At 36.7% G+C, this 22,127-nt stretch overlaps 1 protein-coding gene across 1 annotated transcript in view; it reads left to right on the top strand.

Annotated features, from left to right (window-relative positions):
* Positions 1–22,127, top strand: part of RUNX2 (RUNX family transcription factor 2) — a 256,627-nt gene that overhangs the window by 206,963 nt on the left and 27,537 nt on the right. The window contains exon 6 of the mRNA XM_074310757.1: positions 1,461–1,622. Coding sequence (XP_074166858.1) covers positions 1,461–1,622 — 162 coding nt within the window. The remainder of the gene's footprint in view (positions 1–1,460; positions 1,623–22,127) is intronic.

Below are 22,127 nucleotides of genomic sequence, written 5' to 3'. Positions count from 1 at the left end.
GATAAATTGAATAGGATTCCCATATGTGCCTATATATTTACAAATATCCATATTTGGATTTTTTTAAATTCAAGGAAACATGCTCCATTTAGACAGCTCTTCAAATAAATTATGCCCTAACTGAGCAAATAAACAATAAGTAGCTGGAAATACTTTGGCTGTGTGTGGAAAAAGCAAGGAGTGGGATGATTCAAGGCTGGATCTCTTTCAGAAAACCCCTCTTCATATATAGATACTCATTTCTTCAAACCCAAGTTCTACTATGGTGGTATTTTATAAACTTATTCCCTTTCAAATAAAGGTCTCTGATTTGGGGGATTAGGGAATTAAGAGGAGAAAAGCAAAATTTTTTCCTGATCCATAAGAGCTGATTCAGATATAAACTAAAGTGTGGAAAACATCCCTACTGTATGCATGAACTCTAACAAATTAACTTGTGATAAGTTAGGACATGTTTGGCTTTTTATTTTTTTCATCACTGCTTAAAAAATGTCTATTACAGAAGTTTGGTCTTAGTCTTGAAACACTAACCCTTACCTAAAAGCAAAGTTATTTGAAAAACTTCATTTTGGAATCATATAGTAGACTTACTTTGTCTTTTTTGGGTAGTATACTACCATTTTCCTCAGTCTACTCAGCTTTAAGATATTCCCTCTGAAGAATCTGTTGTAGTACATCAAAAGACATTGTCAGCTTTCATTGGCTAAGCCCCACCAGTTGGCGGCCCATTATTACTATTATTATTGCAGTGACTGTAGGTAACAGTAGGCCACATTCCAAACATATGACATCTTTGGGGCAAATGCTAATGGGATTAAAAACACTTTTCCCAGCTTCCTCTTTTGGGTCATTTTCTCCAAGTCAGACACCCAAGTGCTTTATGTTGAAGTCAAATAATGAAGGTAGCAGGCTTCAAAATCCAATTTTGTCTTTTTCCTTAAAGACAGTTTTTAAGTTCAGTGATAGCACAAGAAAAATTTATACTGTATCTCTGCCTCCTTGCATTTCCTCTCTTTCCCCTACCCCCAAGAAACCCTGGGCCTTATTACCCAACTGTGATACGGAACCATGTGATTTTATATAAGAACAAAGTAGAATCAACAAATCAGATCTGAAGTGCTTTGGAGAACATTTTATGTACTTAAGCAATTAAGAAAATTAATTAATTCAGAAAATTCAGGTTAATTCATAAAAGCCTAAAAAGGATTTTGCCATTTGAATTATGCCAGTGAAGGACCAAGAACAGTCTCAAGATGGGTTATAATCTACCGTTTTCATTGTAAATAGAAAATCTCAGGGTTAGGTTGGGTTGGGGGTATGGAGTCATCATTCCTTATTCTCATCTTTCCTACTTTATTTTTCCTAAATTTTGTGATGATATCCATGCTTACCAAGGTTTTAGTTTCTGGTATCATAAATCTTTTTTTTTTTTTCTGTTTCTTTTCTCTTTCCCCTCCTAGACCCTAGGCAGGCACAGTCATCCCCTCCATGGTCATATGACCAGTCATACCCATCCTACCTGAGCCAGATGACATCACCATCCATTCATTCCACCACCCCTCTGTCCTCCACCCGGGGTACGGGGCTTCCTGCCATCACCGATGTGCCCAGACGAATTTCAGGTAAAGACTATATTTCAATTAAAATCCAGAAACACATAGTGGCATAGTGGAGATGGAAACAAGATGGGCCGAGACGACCTTGTAAAAACTTAGAATAATTCTCTGTTTTGAAGGGGAGTGGGGAAAGGTGTGACAATATGGAAGTTAGGTTTCCAAAATGTGAGGGTCAGGTACCTCTAAATTTTAAGAGTCAGCAAGAAATGAAAACTTATCAAATATTAGTGTCATTTTCTTAAGATAGTACTTCCTTAGCACTTATTTTATTATCTTGCTGAATACTATTCCACTGTGGGAAATCCCATCTGATAAGCAGGGTTTTTTCCCCCTGAAAGCCTCTCTTACCCCAAACCTCCTTTTGCTTGTGTTACTTTCTCTGCTTTCCCCACCTAAATACAGCTAACTACAAGATTACAGATTGATGACATAACCCTCTATTTATTTCTTCTTTAGGTCCTAAACGCTTCCTCTTTTAAAATCCCAGGAGTTCAAGGAAGCCAGTTCCCTGAGAACTCATGTGTGCTTAAGATTCTTATCAGAAACTGGTCTAGTCACTTCAGGCTGCAGTTACCCTGCAGACATTGAAAAAAGTTATGTGGCCTCAGACTGATCAAAGTAGAGGCAGCTTTTTCTTAGGAATCCATACAAAACATATCATACTTCTGTCTGTCGCATCATATGTGCAAGCGCTTGTGCTTCCATCCTCTGAAAGGCACTGCAAGGACTTCTGGGACACAGTCAAGTTGCCTATGTTAAACAGTCAGGTGGTCCTCTTTATCTCAGATAATCCATTTTTTTTAAATCACCAGGAAGGGTCCCATGAAGATTGCTGACAGGCAGTAAGAGAAGGGTTGAAGAGCCTCTGGCTAAACAACAGTGTGTATCATATGAATCAAGCAAGTCTCAATTTTCTAAAATAACAACAAACACCAAAACAAAGACCAGAAAGAATTGGATTCTGTGTCTGACTTCCTGTGTTTGCCAGACACTGTTCCCCATCCAAGTTTTCAGGCCCCATACACCTGTTTGACTCCTGGCCAGGTTAATTTCTTTCTTTCTTTCTTTCTCTTTGTGTCCCTGTCTCTGTTTCTCTCTGTCTGTATGTCTCTCTCTCATTTTCTGCAAAGCTCGCAGCCGTTATTCACTCCGCTGAGTTGCATCACTGACAAGTTGAACCTCCGCCAGCAGGCTTGCAGGTTTTGATTAGTTCAGACTCCTTTATTTCTTTCAACTTGGGAGGAGGGAAAGCTTTGTTTCTCAAGCAAATAGCAGGAAAAGTTCTCTCTGGTCCTAGTGCACACCATATTTTCTGCAGCAGATGGATTCTCTTGGGGGTGAGTAGGGAGGGAAGTGGGTTTGGGGTGGCAGGGGACAGAGTTCTTTGGAAAACAACATGTCACTGTTTTTCATTGTTACAATTGGTATACATATTTCTGAAGTCATATAATATAAAAATAGACTTATTCTCTGTTTATTGGGATCTCCACCTCATTTAGGCAGATAAAAAACAGAAAGATGAGTGTTTAGATGGAATTGAAGGCTTGAGTGTATGACAACAGTGAGTCTCTACTAACTTTCTCTTCCTTCTGAAAGACTAGGGTTTTGTTTTGTTTTTTTTTTGAACAGTGCCATATTAATTAGTTAATTAATTAATTAATAGACTTTTGAAGACTTGTTTCTGTTTGGGTCCTATTTCCATTAATCTGCTCAGTTCTTTGTAGTTAAAACAGTTAGATTTGGCCATGTGGCTTCCTGAAAAACCTAGGTGACTCACCTCTAGTTGGGAATAAAATAGCTGGAAAATTAACTACCTGAGGGATTTACTTATGAAGAATATTCCTTATATAAAAGGGCAAGAACATAGTAAGAAAAGAAAAACCCAACTACAGACTACTAAGAAAGCCAACAATGAAAAGAATCCATATATGTGATAATTAAGACAGCTTGGCATTCAAGTTAGTTAAGAGTGTTTCCAATCCCCTTAAAATGAATAGTGTTCAGAGCATCACGAAATAGTTACACATACACATTCCCATTCTACAGGGAAGGAAGGTGTTGCCAGAAATTGACTCATGAGCCAGCCTCATATTGACCCAGGGCAAGAGTGGAGAACAAGTCTCTGCTTTAAACTAGTTTTGAACTGAATTTAGTCCAGTTTCTTCCCACCTTCTCTAACATTTCCTTGAATCATTACAAGAGAAATACTTTAATGCCCAGGTGAGAGGTACTGTATAAACATTTAATAAAATAGAACAGAAAATCCCTCTTGTCAGCATTTGGTATAAAAGGAAGAAACAATTGGACTTAAGCTGTCAGGAAGCTGGAGGAACCCTGATACATCCAGCCTTGTTTCTAGGTAGGGAGAGTCCTTATGGAGAGTTACGTTGGGCAGAATTATTTGGTGCAGTTGCCATTTTGAATTCCCTCGGAATTGTTCCTTTTGGTACCCTTATGTAACATCTGAAGAACACTGTACCCATTAAAACCATTTCTTTCAGGGACTCATGTGCAAATATGATGAGCCACGTATTTCTTTAAGGAAATATAATGTATCTAGGGCTAACCTTAGGAAGACCATATCATAGCACTCTTATAATTGAGTCAACCTTATAATGAGACAATAAATAAATTATGATACATATAGAAATGATTGGTTTAGTAATCAGTTTTTCAACCCTTACTTAGAGTTTGACAATTAGTATGTGAAAAAAAAGAATTTGATATAGAATTCCTTTAAATATAGCCCTTAAGTGCATTCACATACTTGCTTATTGGCCCTCTTTTAATAAAAATAATTTTATTTCATCATATTATGCCCTAAAAATATTCACAGAATAGCCATATTGAAATCTGGTGTTGAAATCCTGGTACTACTAGGTTATTCCTTACTGAATTTGGTTAAGACAAGGGAATGTCAGAATAAGGAAGGGAGAAACACACACACATACACATCCATCCATTGTCTCCATAATCATGATAACATTCACACAATATTTTTGATATTCAAAGCATTTGTGACACTTGACACCAAGATTTATAATTATTTCTCTGGAGGCCATTACAAGGACAAGTAAAATCCAATTAGTCAATCATTTATGAAGTAATTACTTTGTGCCAAAAAGTGTTCTAACCACTGAGGATACTGAGATAAAAGTGAAGCATCCCTCTGCCCTAAAGGTTCTTATATGTAGACATATAGGGAAATGCAAACTAAATAAAGATCAGGGTACTAAAAGATCAGGGAATAGGGAATCAGGGGAGGATTCATCAAGAATAAGGATAGAGTAAAAATCATTGGAATGAACAATGAAGAGACAATGGTGACTTTGAAAGAAAATGTTTCAATAAAGTAAGTAGTGGTGAATGAGCAAAGGATTATTTGCAAGGATTCGTGATTCCCATTTTGCTACAGAATAAACGGAGCTGCAGGATAGGATGCAGCTTAGGAAAATTGTATGGAAGATTTGGGATGAACAATGGTAGAAAAAGGAACCACAACTGTGGAAATGACAGGATCTATCAGAGTCTTGAAGTATAAGAATTAATAATTCCCTTAAATAGCCAACCACACAGGACCTTCCAAGGCATTTGTTACACTAAGCTCTAGTATCTTGAAAGGTCAACCCAATCAACTAAATGAATCGAATTATGACAAACAAAATGTTTTCAGTACAATCACAGAATCTAGAAATTGCTGGTAGAAAATCCCCATCTGGGCATCTGAGGCCTGGGGAGGTGTTATTATTGTTTTTTTCTTCTTCAGGGATTGGGGGAGTATTAACAACCCAACATTATTGGGTCTAAGTAATTTAAAATAAGCCCCATGACCAACTTCTACTACATATGATAGATATGTAGATTTAAAGGTGGACAAGATATTAGAAGGAAGGATCATGGAATATTGTAAGGAAATGGGGTTCAGACCCTTCTTGACAGCTACTAATTTTGTGACATTGAGCAGATTACATCACCTCAGTGGGCCTGAGTTTCCTTACCTATGAAATGAAGGGTTTAGGCTAGATGGCCTCTGATGTCTCTTCCAACTCTGAATCTATGATCCTGTGATTCCAATATCCTCTAGTTCAGCAAGCCCTTAACCTTTTTTGGAGTTATGTGCTCTCTGGCAAAGCTCAGGGACCCTTCTCTGGAGCATGCTACTAAATGTACAGCGATTCATGTAATTAGAAGGGAAACCAATCATATGGAAATAGTTATAAATACAGTTTGAAAAACAAGTTCATGGGTACCAGGTTAAGAACTCCTGGTCAAGCCCAATTCCCTCATTTTATAGAGGAGAAGACTTAGCAGAGCTAAGATTTGAACCCAAGTTTTCTCATTCCACTCCCTATATTCTTGCTGCTCATTCTGATCCTACGGTAATGTACTGCACTAAGCCATGGGCAGGGTCAGCTTTTATTTCATAAGGATACCCCCTAAAAAACTAGAACTACAAAACTGTAACAACATATGAAAGCCAAAGCGAAAACTTCATAAAAAGGTGTTTGTTTTTGTTTTCTGGGATTTTTTTTTTGTTTGTTTTACTCTGGAGACAGCCCTGCTTTTTAGCCGACACCTGCTTGGTAGACACACCTTTGGCATGGAAGCCACAGGGCAAGTAATTAAGTTTAATAAGAGCCACTCTTATTTTGAAGCAGCCCTCATTTAAAGCCACGGGGGAAGTTGTTAAACTTAATGGACCCTAAACAAAAGCATTCAAGACATTAACAAGTTGAGTGTTTGACAATTTTTTTTCTCTTTTATATTGACTGTGATTGCTTTAGTATCTCTACATTCTTAAAAGTTCCTTGATTTCACTAGCCAACACCCCCCCCCAAAAAAAAAAGGGGGAAAGAAAAGAAAAGGTAAGCTGACCTGTTGGCCCAAACTGCAAAGTATTTGCAGCTAGCTGTGCTTTGCACTGGGTGGTACTGGGGAAGTAGCAGCAGAGGGGACCCTTTTATCTTTGCAGAATGACTTGGGGACAGTGAAGCAGAGGAGTGTTCGTGGCTGTTCCACTAACTCAGGCAGGTTGAGTTGTCATGGCTTGAGTGAGTGTTTGTGTAGAGTTTCTAGGACTCAGAATGAAACCAGTGTGCACTGTATGATTTTGGTTTCATACGTGTTTCTCTTCCGTGGTTTGTATGAGGTTTCATTTCTGTCATATATAAAACCACGCTTGCATAGGAGAAAGATTTAGTCATGAAAAGAGTCAAACCTGCTCAGAGTGGGGGCATATTTACGCATTTCATGGAAAATCATCCCAAAAAGAAACCTGAGGATTGTTTCAATTCAGGCAAAATTTTCAGGGTTATTGTAAAAAGAAAGATTCTACGTATTCTCACAATAGTTTTCAATGAGAAGAAAGGGGAGCTAGAGAGTAGGGTAATAGACTTCAAAGATTCTATGAATTTGACTTAACCCTTAGGTTAGCTGTGTGCCAGTTATCTTAGGTGTAATTGTCCTTTCAGTGTGTCAGTGCATAATATAAGAAATAACATAATGCTTAGCTAGGAATCTGAAAATTCCCAGAAGTCATGCTCTTGATCACAGCCTCAAAAGAGACTACTTTGTAAACTTTTAGGTGCTATGTAAATGTTAGAAATGATTACAGAGAATAGGAAAGTATGAGAACATCAACTAATTTTGCTCATTTACAAGACAGATGAAAATTGTGGTAAACCTACTGATATATTTATTTTAAATCAATATGACCTCATTCCACTTTAGAATTCTTAATCTCCATTTCTTTTCTTTTCTTTTTTTTTTTTAAGTGACATTCCATTATAGTATAACTTATCAGACATTCCTTGCTAGGAATACTTCCTGTGTGATAGACATTTTCAGCAGATGGCCCAGATGGTTGTCTCTTCCATCCTTAGCTGGTGTAAAGCATTTTTGCATTTAATTAGTGGTTCTTTGGGGTTGCAAAAATATATTTATTTCCATCTCTTCAGCAACAAAGTCAGATGAATTAAACGTTCTTTCATGTAGGTGAACAACAACAAAAATATATCACTTCCAATTTCTATCCAACCCACAAATATTTAAGTGACAGATGGAAATCATAGCTTTAGAGCTGGAAGGGACCTTAACAGTCATCTAGTCCAACCTCCTCATTTTCTATTTGAAGAATAGTTTGTCACTTGCTCAGTCACACAGTAAGTAGAAGTTTAAAGTATTTCTGATTGACTCCAAACTTGGTGCACTGTAGCAATGTGCTCTTAAAGCCCTATGGTAGATTTTAGGGAGACAATGACAAAACAAAACAAAATAAAACAAAACCAAAAACCTAGTTACTGCCCTCAAGGTCCTTGTGTTCTACTGGCACCCAGGTGCCTTTATTTTTTAAACTTTGGAGAACTCCAAGAAATGATAATATAGACAGGAAACCACCATTCTGGAGGAGAAAGAGGAGGAAAGGATGGGGAAAGGCAAGACAAAAGGTTATAGAAAAATCATGAGATCATTGCACCACTGTCACCCATCTATAGAAAGCGCAGGGAGATGAGTCAGCCATTTGTTTGGCAATGGATAATGGGGAAGAGGTACTTGAGGAGTACAGGGAAAGGAAGCACGCTAACTGGCTGAATGTTTTGATCATTTCAAATTATATGTTAGGCACATTTTAAATGATATATTTCAAAATGGCAAGGTTTTCACTTTTGATCCCTTTCTGGTGACCTAAGCACCTTTTAACCCTGAAATGAATACCTAAATCTACTCTAAGAGGTTGTCTTGAGAGGAATCAATTCTAAGAGAATGAAACTCTTGATTTCTGGATAGATAGAAAGTTGAGAGCTTTGCTTGTTGGGCTTCCTGGTATTGTTCTAAATTATATATTGTTAATCTCAACTCTTCAGTGTATGTGAAAGTTCCATAAAAAGAAAGTGAGAGATTTGAGAGGAAAAAAAGGAGAAAATGACCATCTTGAGATAATACACTTAAAATAGGAAGGAGATGTCAAAGTGGGGAGAATAGAAGGGAAAGAGGAGAAGTGGAGGAGGAAGAGAGGAAACAAAATTTTTTCACCTGGGATGTGAAAAAGACAACAAAGAAAGGGCAAAACAAGTGGAACGTTTGTTGCTGATAAGGACAGGAAATAGCCCAGTACGATCTGTGCATAAGCAGTATGTATTTTTATCTCCAAGTCTTTCTGCAATGTGTTTCATATTTAGGACACATATCAAGATTGCATCTGTTTCCAGAACTTGCTGCTAACAGTTAGTAATAGTGCCAAAACATACTTTTGTTACAGCTTGAAACCAAATGATAATATAAAATTTTTTGTTATTAATTTCTGGTCTGAAATTAATTATGGGCATCTTCTTAAAGTGTTAGAGTCCCTTTTGAGGAGCTAACCAAAATTATACTAGTTTATTCTGGTAGCAGAGTCTACCTAGTGAATAGAAAGAGGGCCCTGAAACTGAGAAAAAACTCGGATTTAATTCTTCCCACTGACAAATACTAGCTATAATTCCTCAGCATGCCACTCAGTCTTTCAGTTGTTCATGAAATTCTCTGACTGTAAATTGAAGAACAGCTATGCCTCTGCATTGGTGGAGGCAATTTCCCTACTGAGAGTTCCCCACACTGAAGAAATCACTGGTCTGCCCTCCTTCTTTATTCTCTCCTCCCCAATATCCCAATAATAGTTTCAAAACAAAGCTTTCCTTTAAGGACAAAATAATGAAACCCTTACCTCTTGTAAACATCCCCAATGTTCTAGTTTTGGGGAGAACTAAGTAATTAGTAAGTGATATAAGAAGGGAATATGAACTTTCTTAAGGCAGTAGTGTATTGAGAGGATGTATTCAAATTCCCTTTAGGATTTTTATATACCTAATAATTTTCTTATTTATCATTGTGGAAACTTATAGGACTAGAGTAAAAAATATGGAGCCCATAATGTATCCTGGAGGTCCTTTATCCAGTCTCTTTATATTATAGTTTGGGAAATTAAGGTCAAAAAATCTAAATGACTTCATACAAGTAGTAAATATCAAAGGTAGAGTGACTAGCCAGTTCCTCTGACTTCAGAGAAAGTACTATATTGAACAGGATTGTCTTAAGTCAATCCTAGTAGTCATGTAGTAGATATTCAGAAGATATGAATGTTATTTAAGGGATATGTTATGGATGGTATTTCTTAATTTTTCTTTCATTTGGATAAATAAATAATTAAATTCTATTTTATTTAAGAAATGTTAAAATACCAAGAATAGATAGGACATTGCTCTGCCATCACACAGCTTATACTCCCAGTAGGGATATGGCACATATTCAAATAAATATACCATAACAAATAAGTGTAAATAAAGTGATATCTGAGGTCCACAGCTGGAAATCTTGTTAATAAAGGAAGAAGGATCAGCAAAGGTGTCATGGAGGAAATGGCATTTGAGTGAGACTTTAAGAGATACGTAGGATTTCAGCAGGCATAGCTAACAAACAGCCTGAAGCAGGAAAATGTCAGGTGTGTGTCACTGAAGTGTAGACTATACTGAAGGGGATACATTAGAAGATAATGCTGAAAAGACACAGTAGCACTCAAACCCGTCAGTGAGGTGGGCTAACGAGAACAATTTGTTCTAAAGGCCACGAAGACAACTGAGACAAGTATTATGGAGCAGATGGTCAAACAACAAAGACACCAAGGTCATCCGCTGCATCCTGGGCCATAGCGGGTGTCTTGACTTTTGTCTTGTCACTGGACTTTGATAACTCGGGAGGAGAATGAGACTGATGACTTTGCTGCACTTAAATCCAGTTCAATTGCAAGTCAAGACTTCCCCTGTGATGTCATTAGTCCCTTTCAAAAACAAAAGATGAACGCCAACAATAACAATGAATGTCAAATTAAAAAGTTTGGATATGGCGTAGTAGGCAATAGGGAGCTCTTGAAAGGTTTTGAACTGAAGAATAAGATAACTAAAAGTTCTGACAGTAGAAAGATTGTTTGACAATTGCTTATTTTTATTTATTTTTTTCCCCCCTGAGGCTGGGGTTAAGTGACTTGCCCAGGGTCACACAGATAGGAAGTGTTAAGTGCCAGAGACCAGATTTGAACTCGGGTTCTCCTGAATTAAAGGCTGGTGCTCCATCCACTGCACCACCTAGATGTCCCGTTTGGCAATTGTTTAAAGCAGAGGTGTCAAACTCCTGGCTTTCAAAACTCCTGCGAGCATCCCTATAACCAGATTAAAATGTAATTGGGAAATGTTTGAAAAAAATAAATAAAAATGCAATACAGTGTAGATAATGTTAATCTGTGATTTTTTTTTCAAAATCAATGTGTAACATCTATTTGTATTTGATATCACTGAGTTTGATTTCATTAATGTCAAAGATAGATTAGAGAAAACAACAGGAAATTTCTAGGAAGAGGTAACATAAGTCAGTGAATATTGATTTGTTCAATTTTATATAACTGAATTCAGACTTTGAAATCTAAGGTCTTGAAGTGAATTAAGATAATACTCAAGTAATTCAAGTAAAAGGATATTTGTGTTTCTCTCTCATCTCTCTGTTTCTCTCTACTCTGTCTGTCATCTCTGTCTCTGTGTGTGTCTCTGCCTCTTTTTTTCCCTTTCCCTTTTTTTTAACCACCTCTCCCTCTCCCTCTCCCTCTTCCTCTCCCTCATCGCTCTCCCTCTCCCTCTCCCTCTCCCCTTCCCTCTTCCTCTCCCTCATCCCTCTCCCTCTCCCCTCTCCCTCTCCCTCTCCCTCTTCCTCTCCCTCATCCCTCATCCCTCTCCCTCTCCCCTCTCCCTCTCCCTCTCCCTCTCCCTCTCCCTCTCCCTCTCCCTCTCCCTCTCCCTCTCCCTCTCCCTCTCCCTCTCCCTCTCCCTCTCCCTCTCCCTCTCCCTCTCCCTCTCCCTCTCCCTCTCCCCTCTCCCTCTCCCTCTCCCTCTCCCCTCTCCCTCTCCCTCTCCCTCTCCCCTCTCCCTCTCCCTCTCCCTCTCCCCTCTCCCTCTCCCTCTCCCTCTCCCTCTCCCTCTCCCTCTCCCTCTCCCTCTCCCCTTCCCTCTTCCTCTCCCTCATCCCTCTCCCTCTCCCCTCTCCCTCTCCCTCTCCCTCTTCCTCTCCCTCATCCCTCATCCCTCTCCCTCTCCCCTCTCCCTCTCCCTCTCCCTCTCCCTCTCCCTCCCCCTCTCCCTCTCCCTCCCCCTCTCCCTCTTCCCCTCCCTCTTCCCTCTCCTTCTCCCTCTCCCTCTCCCTCTCCCTCTCCCTCTCCTTCTCCCCCTCCCTCCCCCTCTCCCTCTCCCCCTCCCTCTTCCCTCTCCTTCTCCCTCTCCCTCTCCCTCTCCCTTTCCCTCTCCCTCTCCTTCTCCCTCTCCTTCTCCCTTTTCTTGGCAGAGCTGTTGGAGCGCTTTGCTATTTCATTCTCCAGTTCATTTTATAAATGAGGAAAATGTGGCAAAATAAAGTGACTTTTCCAGGGTCCTACAGCTGGTACGTTACTAAGGCCAAATTAGAACTCAGGAAGATGAGTTTTCCTGATTCCAAGCCCAGGATGCTATCCACTGTACCCCTAATTACCCTTTAATTTCCTTTCCCCTACTTTAATTTAATTCAATTCTATCTATTATATTTCTTGAGCATACAGTCTGATAGGCATTATGAATAATGTGAACAAATGAGTTTATTATCTTACTAGGATTATATAATAACAAAATGAAACAAAAATAGAACTATTGTCCAAACAAGAAAATAAAGGATTCCACTATGAAAAATCCTGTGGAGCCTGCTTTCTGCCAATCCAATTCGCTATCTTTTTTTTAGTTAACTGTTCAAAACTCATATCTTCCAAGAATCTCTATTAAATTAATCCTATTCTACTTTCATAACCATTTTCCTCCAAATCACTTCACTTCCCCAGTTGATTTTTGTAATATATTATTTCAGGCTTTTTGACATATTATTTTGTCATTGTTCACACGTATTTGATATTTATAGTTTGTCTTTCTCAATTATCTCATAAGCTTTTCAGGGATAGGGACTATACCTTCTAATTCTTTAATGCTGCCTTCTCTCCTTTCCTCTCTGCCTCCTTAACTGTTAGCTTGATGCTTTAAACAAAGTAGGTATCCAAAAAGGGGCAGCTAGGCGGTGCAATGGATAGACAGCTGGTCTTGGACTTAGGAAGACTAATTTTTTCTGGGTTCCAATCTGGCCTCAAACACTAACTAGTTGTGTAACCTTAGACAAAGCCCTTTAACCCTGTTTGCTTCAGTTTCCTCATCTGTAAGATGAGGTAAAAAAGGAAATGGCAAACTGTTGCAGTATCTTAGCAAAGAAAACCCCAAATGGGGTCATGAAGATTGAAAAACAGCAAAGATTCAAAAAAGTGCTTGTTCCCTAACATCTAGATTTCAATATTGGATAATGATGTTTACAAGTTTATAGTATTCCTCTTAATCTATAGCTCTTTCAGGGTATTGTCAAATTTTAATGAGAATGAATCATAAGGATTTCAGCAGATATGGTAATTGCTTAATACCTTAATTTCTTAACCAAATAACATACTATAATAACAGTAACTAATGCATTAAAAAATCCACTCAATATTTCTATAAGGAAATGAACTGGAGATGTAAGCTTTTTCCTAAAATGTGAACTTACAGTTTGTACTTATGCTCGACAAGAATCATAAATGGATCCAATGCAATGCTTTACATTTGCAAAGCATTTACATATGCCATCTCATCTGATCCTATTCAACAGGAATAACAGTTCCTGTTGGGACAGCGAAGTGGTGTAGTAGATAGAGCACCCAGTTTGGAGTCAGATAGACCTGAGTTCACATATAGTCTCAGACACTTACTAGCTATGGAATCCTCAGTTTACTCATCTTTAAATGAGCTGGAGAAAGAAATTGCAAATCATTCTAGTATCTTTGCTAAGAAAATCCCCAATTGGGTCATGAAGAGTCAAATGTGACTGAAAACAACTTTAAAAACAAGCATGGCTATTTTAGTTTATAGATGAGAAAACTGAAGTCACATATCTTATGGCAGAGATGGAGCTCCTTGAGAGGATGATATTTTTTCTTTGTATGATTAGTGTTGAACTCAGGCTCATTGCATATTGCAGTCATTTGACAAAAACTTGTTGAGTTGCTTAACATGGAACTTTGCATATAGCAGACAGAATACTTGTTAAATTAGATTAGGTTGGATTGGCTCGAATTGGATTGGATTCCAGGTTTTCATTACTTCTAACTTTGTATCCACAAGGTTTCTTAGTCTCTTTAATGGTATACATACATGTACATGTATGATAGTATATGAGCTATAATAAAAATGATTATTAGTGTTCAGTGATTATAGGACAAGGTGAAAACCACTATTACTAAGCAGTGTTCTCATCTAAACAGATTATCTCATAGGTATCAAATTAGCTAATTCATTTTGGTTTGAAAAATATTACATGCCTGTGTAGTCAGATACCGTGCTAGGAATAAAAAGACAAAAATTAAATAGTCTCTACCCATGAGAAGTGTATATTGTCCTCTGATGTGATAGAACTGGCTCTCACTTGGCCACAGAGGCAATTTTTGATGTGAGCATTTATACTTCATAAATTGATAATTCACAAACTGCATAAACTTATGCTTCATAAAGTCTTTGGTTCTTTATCACAAAAGTGATAGAAATTTTAGTAGTGCAGATTAAACTTAAATGTGTGGGCCTATGTATACCCCTCCCCAATTAAGAGTAGCTTGTAAAACATTTATCAGAAAATCCCTGAATGTTTGTGAAAGTTTTTTGTTTTTGTTTTTGTTTTTTGTAAATCATGGTATAGCATACACAAATAAGATATGTATTGTTAACATGGGGGGGGTGAGGGAAGGACTAGAGTTACGTTTTCCTTGGTATAGAAGCTCTTTCTACTAACTCATACAGGTCAGCACCTGCTCTGTAGCTCATTATTGTGGGGAGACAGAGAGGTCCCAGAATTACCCACTAATATGTTAGAAATAGACTTGAACCCATTATCCCTGACTGAGGCAGTCTTTTTTTCTATATACCACAGCAGTGATATCAAACTCAAATACAAAGAAATCTATGGTCACATATTGACTTAGACAACCACAATTTCACATTAACTAAGTTATTATACTGTGTTTTTATTAATTTTGTGAAACATTACCCTGTTATATGTCAATCTGGTTCTGGTCAGCTAGAGAGTAGAGAGGTCCAAATTTGATACCTCTGTACTTTGTCCATGCTGCTGTTTATTGTGAATATTAAGATTAATTAGCAATTTCATAATTGTTATTTATGAACATTAAATGCTATTGCCAGAGGAAAAGAAGCCAAAGAATGCCCACAGGAAGTTTACAGTTTAGAGGTTTAAATAATTGTCCATTTTGTTGGTGTAAAGAGTCTCCTAGGAAGATATATTTAAAGCAGGTATCTAAGCGTGCGCACGCACACACACACACACACACACACACACACACACACACACTGCTCCTTTTTAAAAAAGTGGTAAAAAAAACAAATAACACTATAATTTATTTACCCCTTTTAGTTTGAACAGTTCAAAACACATCATGGGCATTGTTTTATTTTTCTAAAGTAAATATGGAGACAGCTATTTGTTAAACTAGGTCAGAAGGGTAATTGAGTCATTAGTTTGAGGCAGATTTGGGCCCACAGCCTTCTGAAGCATCCAAAGCTTATTATATGAGAGAGAGAGAGAGAGAGAGAGAGAGAGAGAGAGAGAGAGAGAGAGAGAGAGAGAGAGAGAGAGAGAGAGAGAGAGAGAGAGAGAGAGAGAGAATGAAAATCTATCACTTGATGGCCAATTGTTTGGTGATAAGCTTCTCTGGACTTAACTATTATTGGTTATAGCTGCAGTACCACTTTTATCTGTCTTTTCCAAGTATTCCCTGCTGTTTCCTCCTTCTCACCAAATTACTTTGCATGTATTTATGTGTGTATGTATATATGTATATATATATATACTTAAACTTTTATTACATTTATATGTGTATGTGTGTATATATATATATATATCATATTACACTTATATGTGTGCATGTTGCTTCTCTACATAGAAATTACGTTGTTTGAAGACAAGGATTATTTCTTTTTTTTATCCCTACTACCTAACATAATACCTAAACCATAGTTATTAAATGCTTTTAAATTGAGTGTCTCTGACAAAAGATACATATTTTGCTCTACCCAAAGCTTTTCCAGTTTGTAAAATCTGCTAGTAGTTCACATCCATGCTGTGTGAGAGGAAAATTTTAATGACTAGAATCATATAAAGAAAAAAATTAATAGGAGTAAGATCACAAATAAATAATATCATTATATCTATTTTTCAGGGTAAGAAAGTTAACAGGGATGAGTTAATTGCTTGATCTTCACACGGTCCCTTGCTCGTTTAATATTTGTTTAATTATTAGAGGCAACATGGTATAATGGAAGTTGTACTATACTTGTTGTTTTTTATTTAGTAGTTGTGAGATCTTGGACAAATCACTTACTTTTTCTGACTCTATAAAATGGAGTTAATCATATTTGCAATGCCTATCTTAGACCAGAGCTTCTTAAATTTTTTCTACGTAAGACCCCTTTTTGCCTGAAAATTTTTTATGTGACTCAGAGTATATGGTATATAAAAAAGGTATATATTTACTGATACTAAATCATAATTTTATGATCTCCACATTCAGTTATGAGACCCCATATGAGCTGTGACCTTAGTGGACACTTCTGGGAAAATTACTTTCCAAACTTTAAAGGACTATGTTACTATGAGTCATTATTATTGTTGAACTGTCTGGGAGACAGCCAGGTAAATGCAAACCTGAAATAAGACCTGTTCTTTCTGTATTTCAGTTCCATCTCCCTAATCAAATTTTGTATTCATTTAATTATCAACAGTGCCAATGGAAGAATAATAATAACAACAACAGTTATAAATCTGCTACTTTGTGCTAAGGAAAGGGGTGATTCATGGGAAATCAAGAATAATTCTCTTTATGTGGTTGATAGCTAATTAAAATAATCCACCCAGTGAACATAAAAACAGACTGAGAGAAGAGGGAGTTTTAATATTAGTACAATTTATTTATTATTAAGGAAAAAATTCCACAAATCCCTAGACCACACCTTAGGGAAACAGTGAGTTTCAAATGTTTAAAGGTGGGGTGGAAAGTTGGGCTAAGAGTCGCCATGAAAAAAAATGAGTCTGACATCCTGAGCAGTAAAATAAAGGTTCCACTCTGATTCTAGAAGCCATCGGGAATAGTATTGATAACATTGTAGAATTTTATCTGAAAAATAGGTAGCCCACTATTCATAAGTGGCTCCACATCTTGCAGATAATGAAATTCTAATTGGAATGTGAATACCAAATAAAAATTAGAAGGAAAATTCCTATTTTTCTCTACTGCTGGTACTGGCTAAACACACACTCTCATGAATACTAATTGAATGGATTTTAAGTTTTCAGGGATAAATCTTTTCCCAGCAAAGGAAAGGAATGAAATAATGAGAAAAAAGTCATTAGGTTAACAACCTAGACCCTACTGATTTAGAACCTATAACTAATCCTGGGCAAGTTACTTCATGTTGTCAAATAAGACCAGTTGTCCTTTTGGAAGGCTGGATAGTGAGAACCATGCTTGAGTTGGAGCCAAGAGGACCCTGGTTTATGGCCCACCTGTGACACCCTGGGCAAGTTATCTACTTTCCCTGAGCTATACTTTCCTCATCTGTAAAATAAAAATAAATAAATAATAAATAATGAAGCACCACTTCATAGACTTGTGAGATTCTAAAGAAATAATATATGCAAAAAAGTGCCTGATGAAATTGAAAGTACTCTATACATGCCAACTATTGTTATCTATGGAAAATCTTTGCTAAAGACTAAATATTACAGCTGTAAGAATGAGTACTTCCAGTAATAATAGCTATGGTTTAGTTTTAACTTAATGACTATTAATCCCCTTTATAGGGGGGTGGTACCTTCTCCTCTCTGATTATCCCTAATTGATGCTGCATTTATATTGTTCGTACATAATTGTTGGTATGTTGTCTCCTCCATTGCCTAGTGAGCTCCTGAAGAGCAAGCTCTGTCTTTTGACTTTCTTTGTAGCCCCAGTGCTTAACACACTGTCTGGCATACAGTAGGTGCTTAATAAGTGTTCATTGATTGTTTTATAAATTGAATCAATAAGAGCAACAGTTGTCTTCAAAAATCAAGACAAATTTTCAATTGTTCCTTTATCAAATCTGAGTAGAGATTGACTAGTCCAAAGAACGTGGACTCCTAGAGTGTTTGACTTGATTTGGGCAATGATTTTGCCTGAGACTAAAGACAAAGACAGTCACATTCTGGAATTTGTGAGATCTGAAAAGCAGAACTTGACCCTCCCCTCCCCCCAGATGTAAACTCTGGTTTCTTGACATTCAACATCTACTTTTGTGGTTCTATATACATTTAGATTTGGAAGGTCATTTAGTCCAACCCCTTCATCTTATAAAGAGGAAACAAACCAGAGACGTTAAAGACTGGGACTTAAACTCATATCCTTTGGTCCCAATCCAGCATTATTTTCCATGGTATTTTACAGAATATCTTTTATTTTATTTTAAACTCAAGTTTAATTTTTTAAATGTTCATTTCCACATATTAATTTTAAAAATCAAGCACATGTATTTATTAAATACCTACTATGTGCCAGACACCATGGTAGGATAGGGATAGAAGTATAAAGAATGAAGTAATTTTTACACTCTATTGGGGAAGATAAGAAGGATATCCAAAGAAACACAATCTAAATGTAAACTAAAACTATAAGTATGTACAAAGTAGTTTTGGAAGGAGGACTCTAGTAGATGGAAGGATCAGGAAGAACTTCATACAGAAGATGGTACCTGAGCTGACAATCTTTCTTTAAAGAAAGAGAGTGACTTTGTGATGTAGAGATAGTGAGAGAAATCCAGGCTTGTGGTGTTCCTAGCGAAAAGGCAGACAAGAAATGTGCCATGTGTGAGCCCCGAGTTTGGTTGGGGGATGTAGAAGAAGAGTAGGGGAATGGAGAAGGGAGTAAGATTGTGTAAGGAAAATTACTCCGGGCAGTGGTGAGATTTAAGACAGGGAGCCCAATTAGGAAGTTTGTTGGAATAATCTTAGGTGAGAAGTGATGAGGGCCTGAATTATGATAGTAGCTGAGTGGTGGGGACAAGGGATCCCATGCAAAAGATCCTGTGAAGGGAGAAAGAACAAGATTTGGCAACGAGAGTGAGTAAAAGTGAGGGGTAAAGAATTAAACTGAGGTTACAGACCTGGGTGACTGGAAGGGGGGTAGGCCCTTTGAAAAGTAGGGAAGTTAGAAGTGAGAAAGGGTTTGGGGGAAAATAATAATTTCAGTTTTGAACATATAGAGTTTGAGATATTTCTAGTACATCTAATTTTAAAAGGAGGATCATATATGAAAATGTGACTTTGCTATGTACAGCTTGCTTCTCTCTGTCTTTCTCAGAATACAATAAATTCAGCCTGCTACTTTCAAAGCTATCTTCTTTGTTTGCTTCTAAATTTTCAGTTTTCTACTGCACAGTTAAAAAATATTTCAAAGATGCTTTTTTCTTTTCTTTTTTTCAGAGAGGCAAGTATAATCTTATTGCTAGCTCCTCTTCTTCCCGCTCTCCTTAGCCTCTTTTTTTCCCTTCCCCATCCTTAAAAAAAAAATCAAAATTCTTGTAACAAATTAGCATCATGTTTAACCAAACCAGAATTTTTATGGGATTTCTTTGGACTACGATGTTATTGTCTTTTTTTAAAAAATCATAATCTGTGATTTTATTGGTATAAAACCTGAGAAGGAATCTTTTTCCATTAGTGCAAATTGGCATCTCCTGAAATATAAATATTTAGAGTTATCTGGGGCAATAAGACAGTTATATCACTAGTATATCCCCAAGGCAGGGCTTGAACCTAATTCTTCCTAACTCTGAGGCCAGCTCTCCCTCCACTATGCCAAATTTAATGTTAATTAATGTTGATGTTTAAGACTGACTAATATCATTGCAGTGTCATAAGAGTTAATAAGCTAATAGTCATTAAGTGTAATCTGAGATATATCTAGGACAAAGTAACTGTAACATATGTATAGGATTCTTCATATATATGTATGTATGTATACAAATATTTGTGTGTGGTCATATAAAATGTACCACGTCATTATGTTCATAAGATGAATGATGGGACCCAATGTTTTAATGGCTTCTTTCTATATTAGTGCATTGAAACTATGGGATGAAAACATTATGTAAATAAAATTACATCATTAAAATAATTTCAAGGCTTAGAGCTCAGCAATATTTTAGTCCAGAGTCTCTCAAACTTTTTGGCTTTAGGCTTCTCTTACAGTCTTAAATTGTTGAAGACCTCAAATAACTTTTGTTTATGTAAGTAAAATTTATGGATATTAACCACATTAGAAATCTAAAACAATGTATTTTAAAATATTATTAATTCACTTAAAAGAATAATAAACTCATAACATATTAATACAACATATTGTTAAGAAAAATAACTATATTTTCCAATACAAAAAACACTTAGAAAGAAGAGTCCCATCATTTTAATGCCTGGATCAGTAGCAGTCGGCTAGATTCATTTCTCTGCTTTTACATTCAGTCTGATGCAATATGTTGTTTTAATTGAAATATGGGAAGAAAATCTGGCCTTATAGACAGATATGCAGTTGAAAAAGAGAGGAATCACATTTTAGTATTATTATGAAAATAATTTTAGCCTCACATACTCCTTGAAAAGGAACCCCCAAAGGACCTTGAACCACACTTTGAGGAATGTTGAACTAGATTGTTATGCTAGAATTTTAATTCAAATTCACCTTCTTGAATTATGGAATCTGTTTTTTCATATCCTTCATGGACTTCCAAATTCTGCCTGTCACAATCTAATCCCTTTCACTTTAGAGACAGCGGTTTAAGTGGAACAAAGACCTTGGGCAAAAAATCCAACCTCCCTCAGTCTTGTTTGTTAAATGGAAATAATAATACTTGGATTAGTTACATCATAAGGTTGTGGTGAGAAAAATGCTTTGTCAACCTTAAAATACTGTATAAATATGAATTATTGTTATATGCTATAAAAACGGAGAGGAAGATGGCAGATGTGACAGCAACGTATTATCCCCTAAGAATGGAGCAAGAGAGACATAGTAAAGTGGAAAAACTACTGAATTTGATGTCATGAGACCTGAAATGAAATCTCAGCTTTGCCATTTACTATCTGTGGGACTTTAGGCAAATCATTTACTATCTCTGGACTATTATCCCTGAAACTATTTTCTATATGATTTCCAAGGTCCTTTCCAGCTCTAGTTCTATGATTCAGTGACTAGAAATGGATGCCTGGAAAAAAATGAAATATTCATGGAGGGATTGCTGATTTCCTTTATATGTAGTAGCATCATTATGTCAAAAGAACTAAAGGAAAGCAAGTTCCTAGCACAGAAATAAAGTACCTTTCCCTTTCACTATTTAGGATTGATGGGAAATGAATGGGTCATAGTTTTCACTTTTGGAAGGGAGAAGCAACTTTGATGAGATCATAAAGCTGTAGATATGGAAGTATGAAATTAACTCACTATTACTTAAGATTAATAGCCCAATTGGTCATGTCATGATCATCAGTGAACAGGACCAAAAGTATAAGGAAACCTTAAGAAAGGAACATTTTGGGAGTTGAATGGAATAGCTGTACAGTGAGAAAAATCTTGGGAAAATAATTCTGAGATCAAGTTTGGGACCTATGCTTTGGAAAAATTAAATGATTAAGGTAGCTACAGATTCAGGATTCCAGGAATTTAGTCCACAATGGCTTTTGAATAGAGAGTTAAAAACTAGAATATATCTGTAACTGGACAAAATTTGAATAAGCAGAGATGGAACACTGTAAATAGTCTAATGACAGATTTTAAAAAAAATTTCAATTGATTATTTATGTTTAACATTCTTTTAAAATTTTGAATTCTAAATTCTCTCCCTCCCTTCTATCTCCTTCCACACCCATTGAAAAGGCAAGCAATGTGATACCAATTATACATGTGAAATCATGCAAAACATATTTCTTTATTAGCTATATTTCCAAAAAAAGCAAGAAAAATAAAGTGAGAAAATTATACTTCAATTTGCACTCAGAGTTCATTAGTTCTCTCTCTGGAGGTGGATAGCATTTTTTCATCATGAGTTCTTTGGAATTATCTTGGATCAGTGTATCTATCAGAGTAGCCAAGTCTTTCACAGTTGATCATTGTTACAACATTGCTGTTATTGCTAGTAATGTTCTCCTGGTTCTTCTCATTTCTCTTTGCATCAATTAATATAGATCTTGCCATGTTTTTCTGAACACCCCTCCCACTTCTTATGGCACAATAGTATTTCATCACAATCTTATTCCACTTGTTCAGCCATTCTCCAATTGATGTGTATCCCCCCTCATTTCCTA

The sequence above is a fragment of the Sminthopsis crassicaudata genome, chromosome 4 (assembly GCF_048593235.1).
Source record: "Sminthopsis crassicaudata isolate SCR6 chromosome 4, ASM4859323v1, whole genome shotgun sequence".
Taxonomy (NCBI): domain Eukaryota; kingdom Metazoa; phylum Chordata; class Mammalia; order Dasyuromorphia; family Dasyuridae; genus Sminthopsis; species Sminthopsis crassicaudata.
This window is presented reverse-complemented; position numbering and strand designations above follow the sequence as displayed.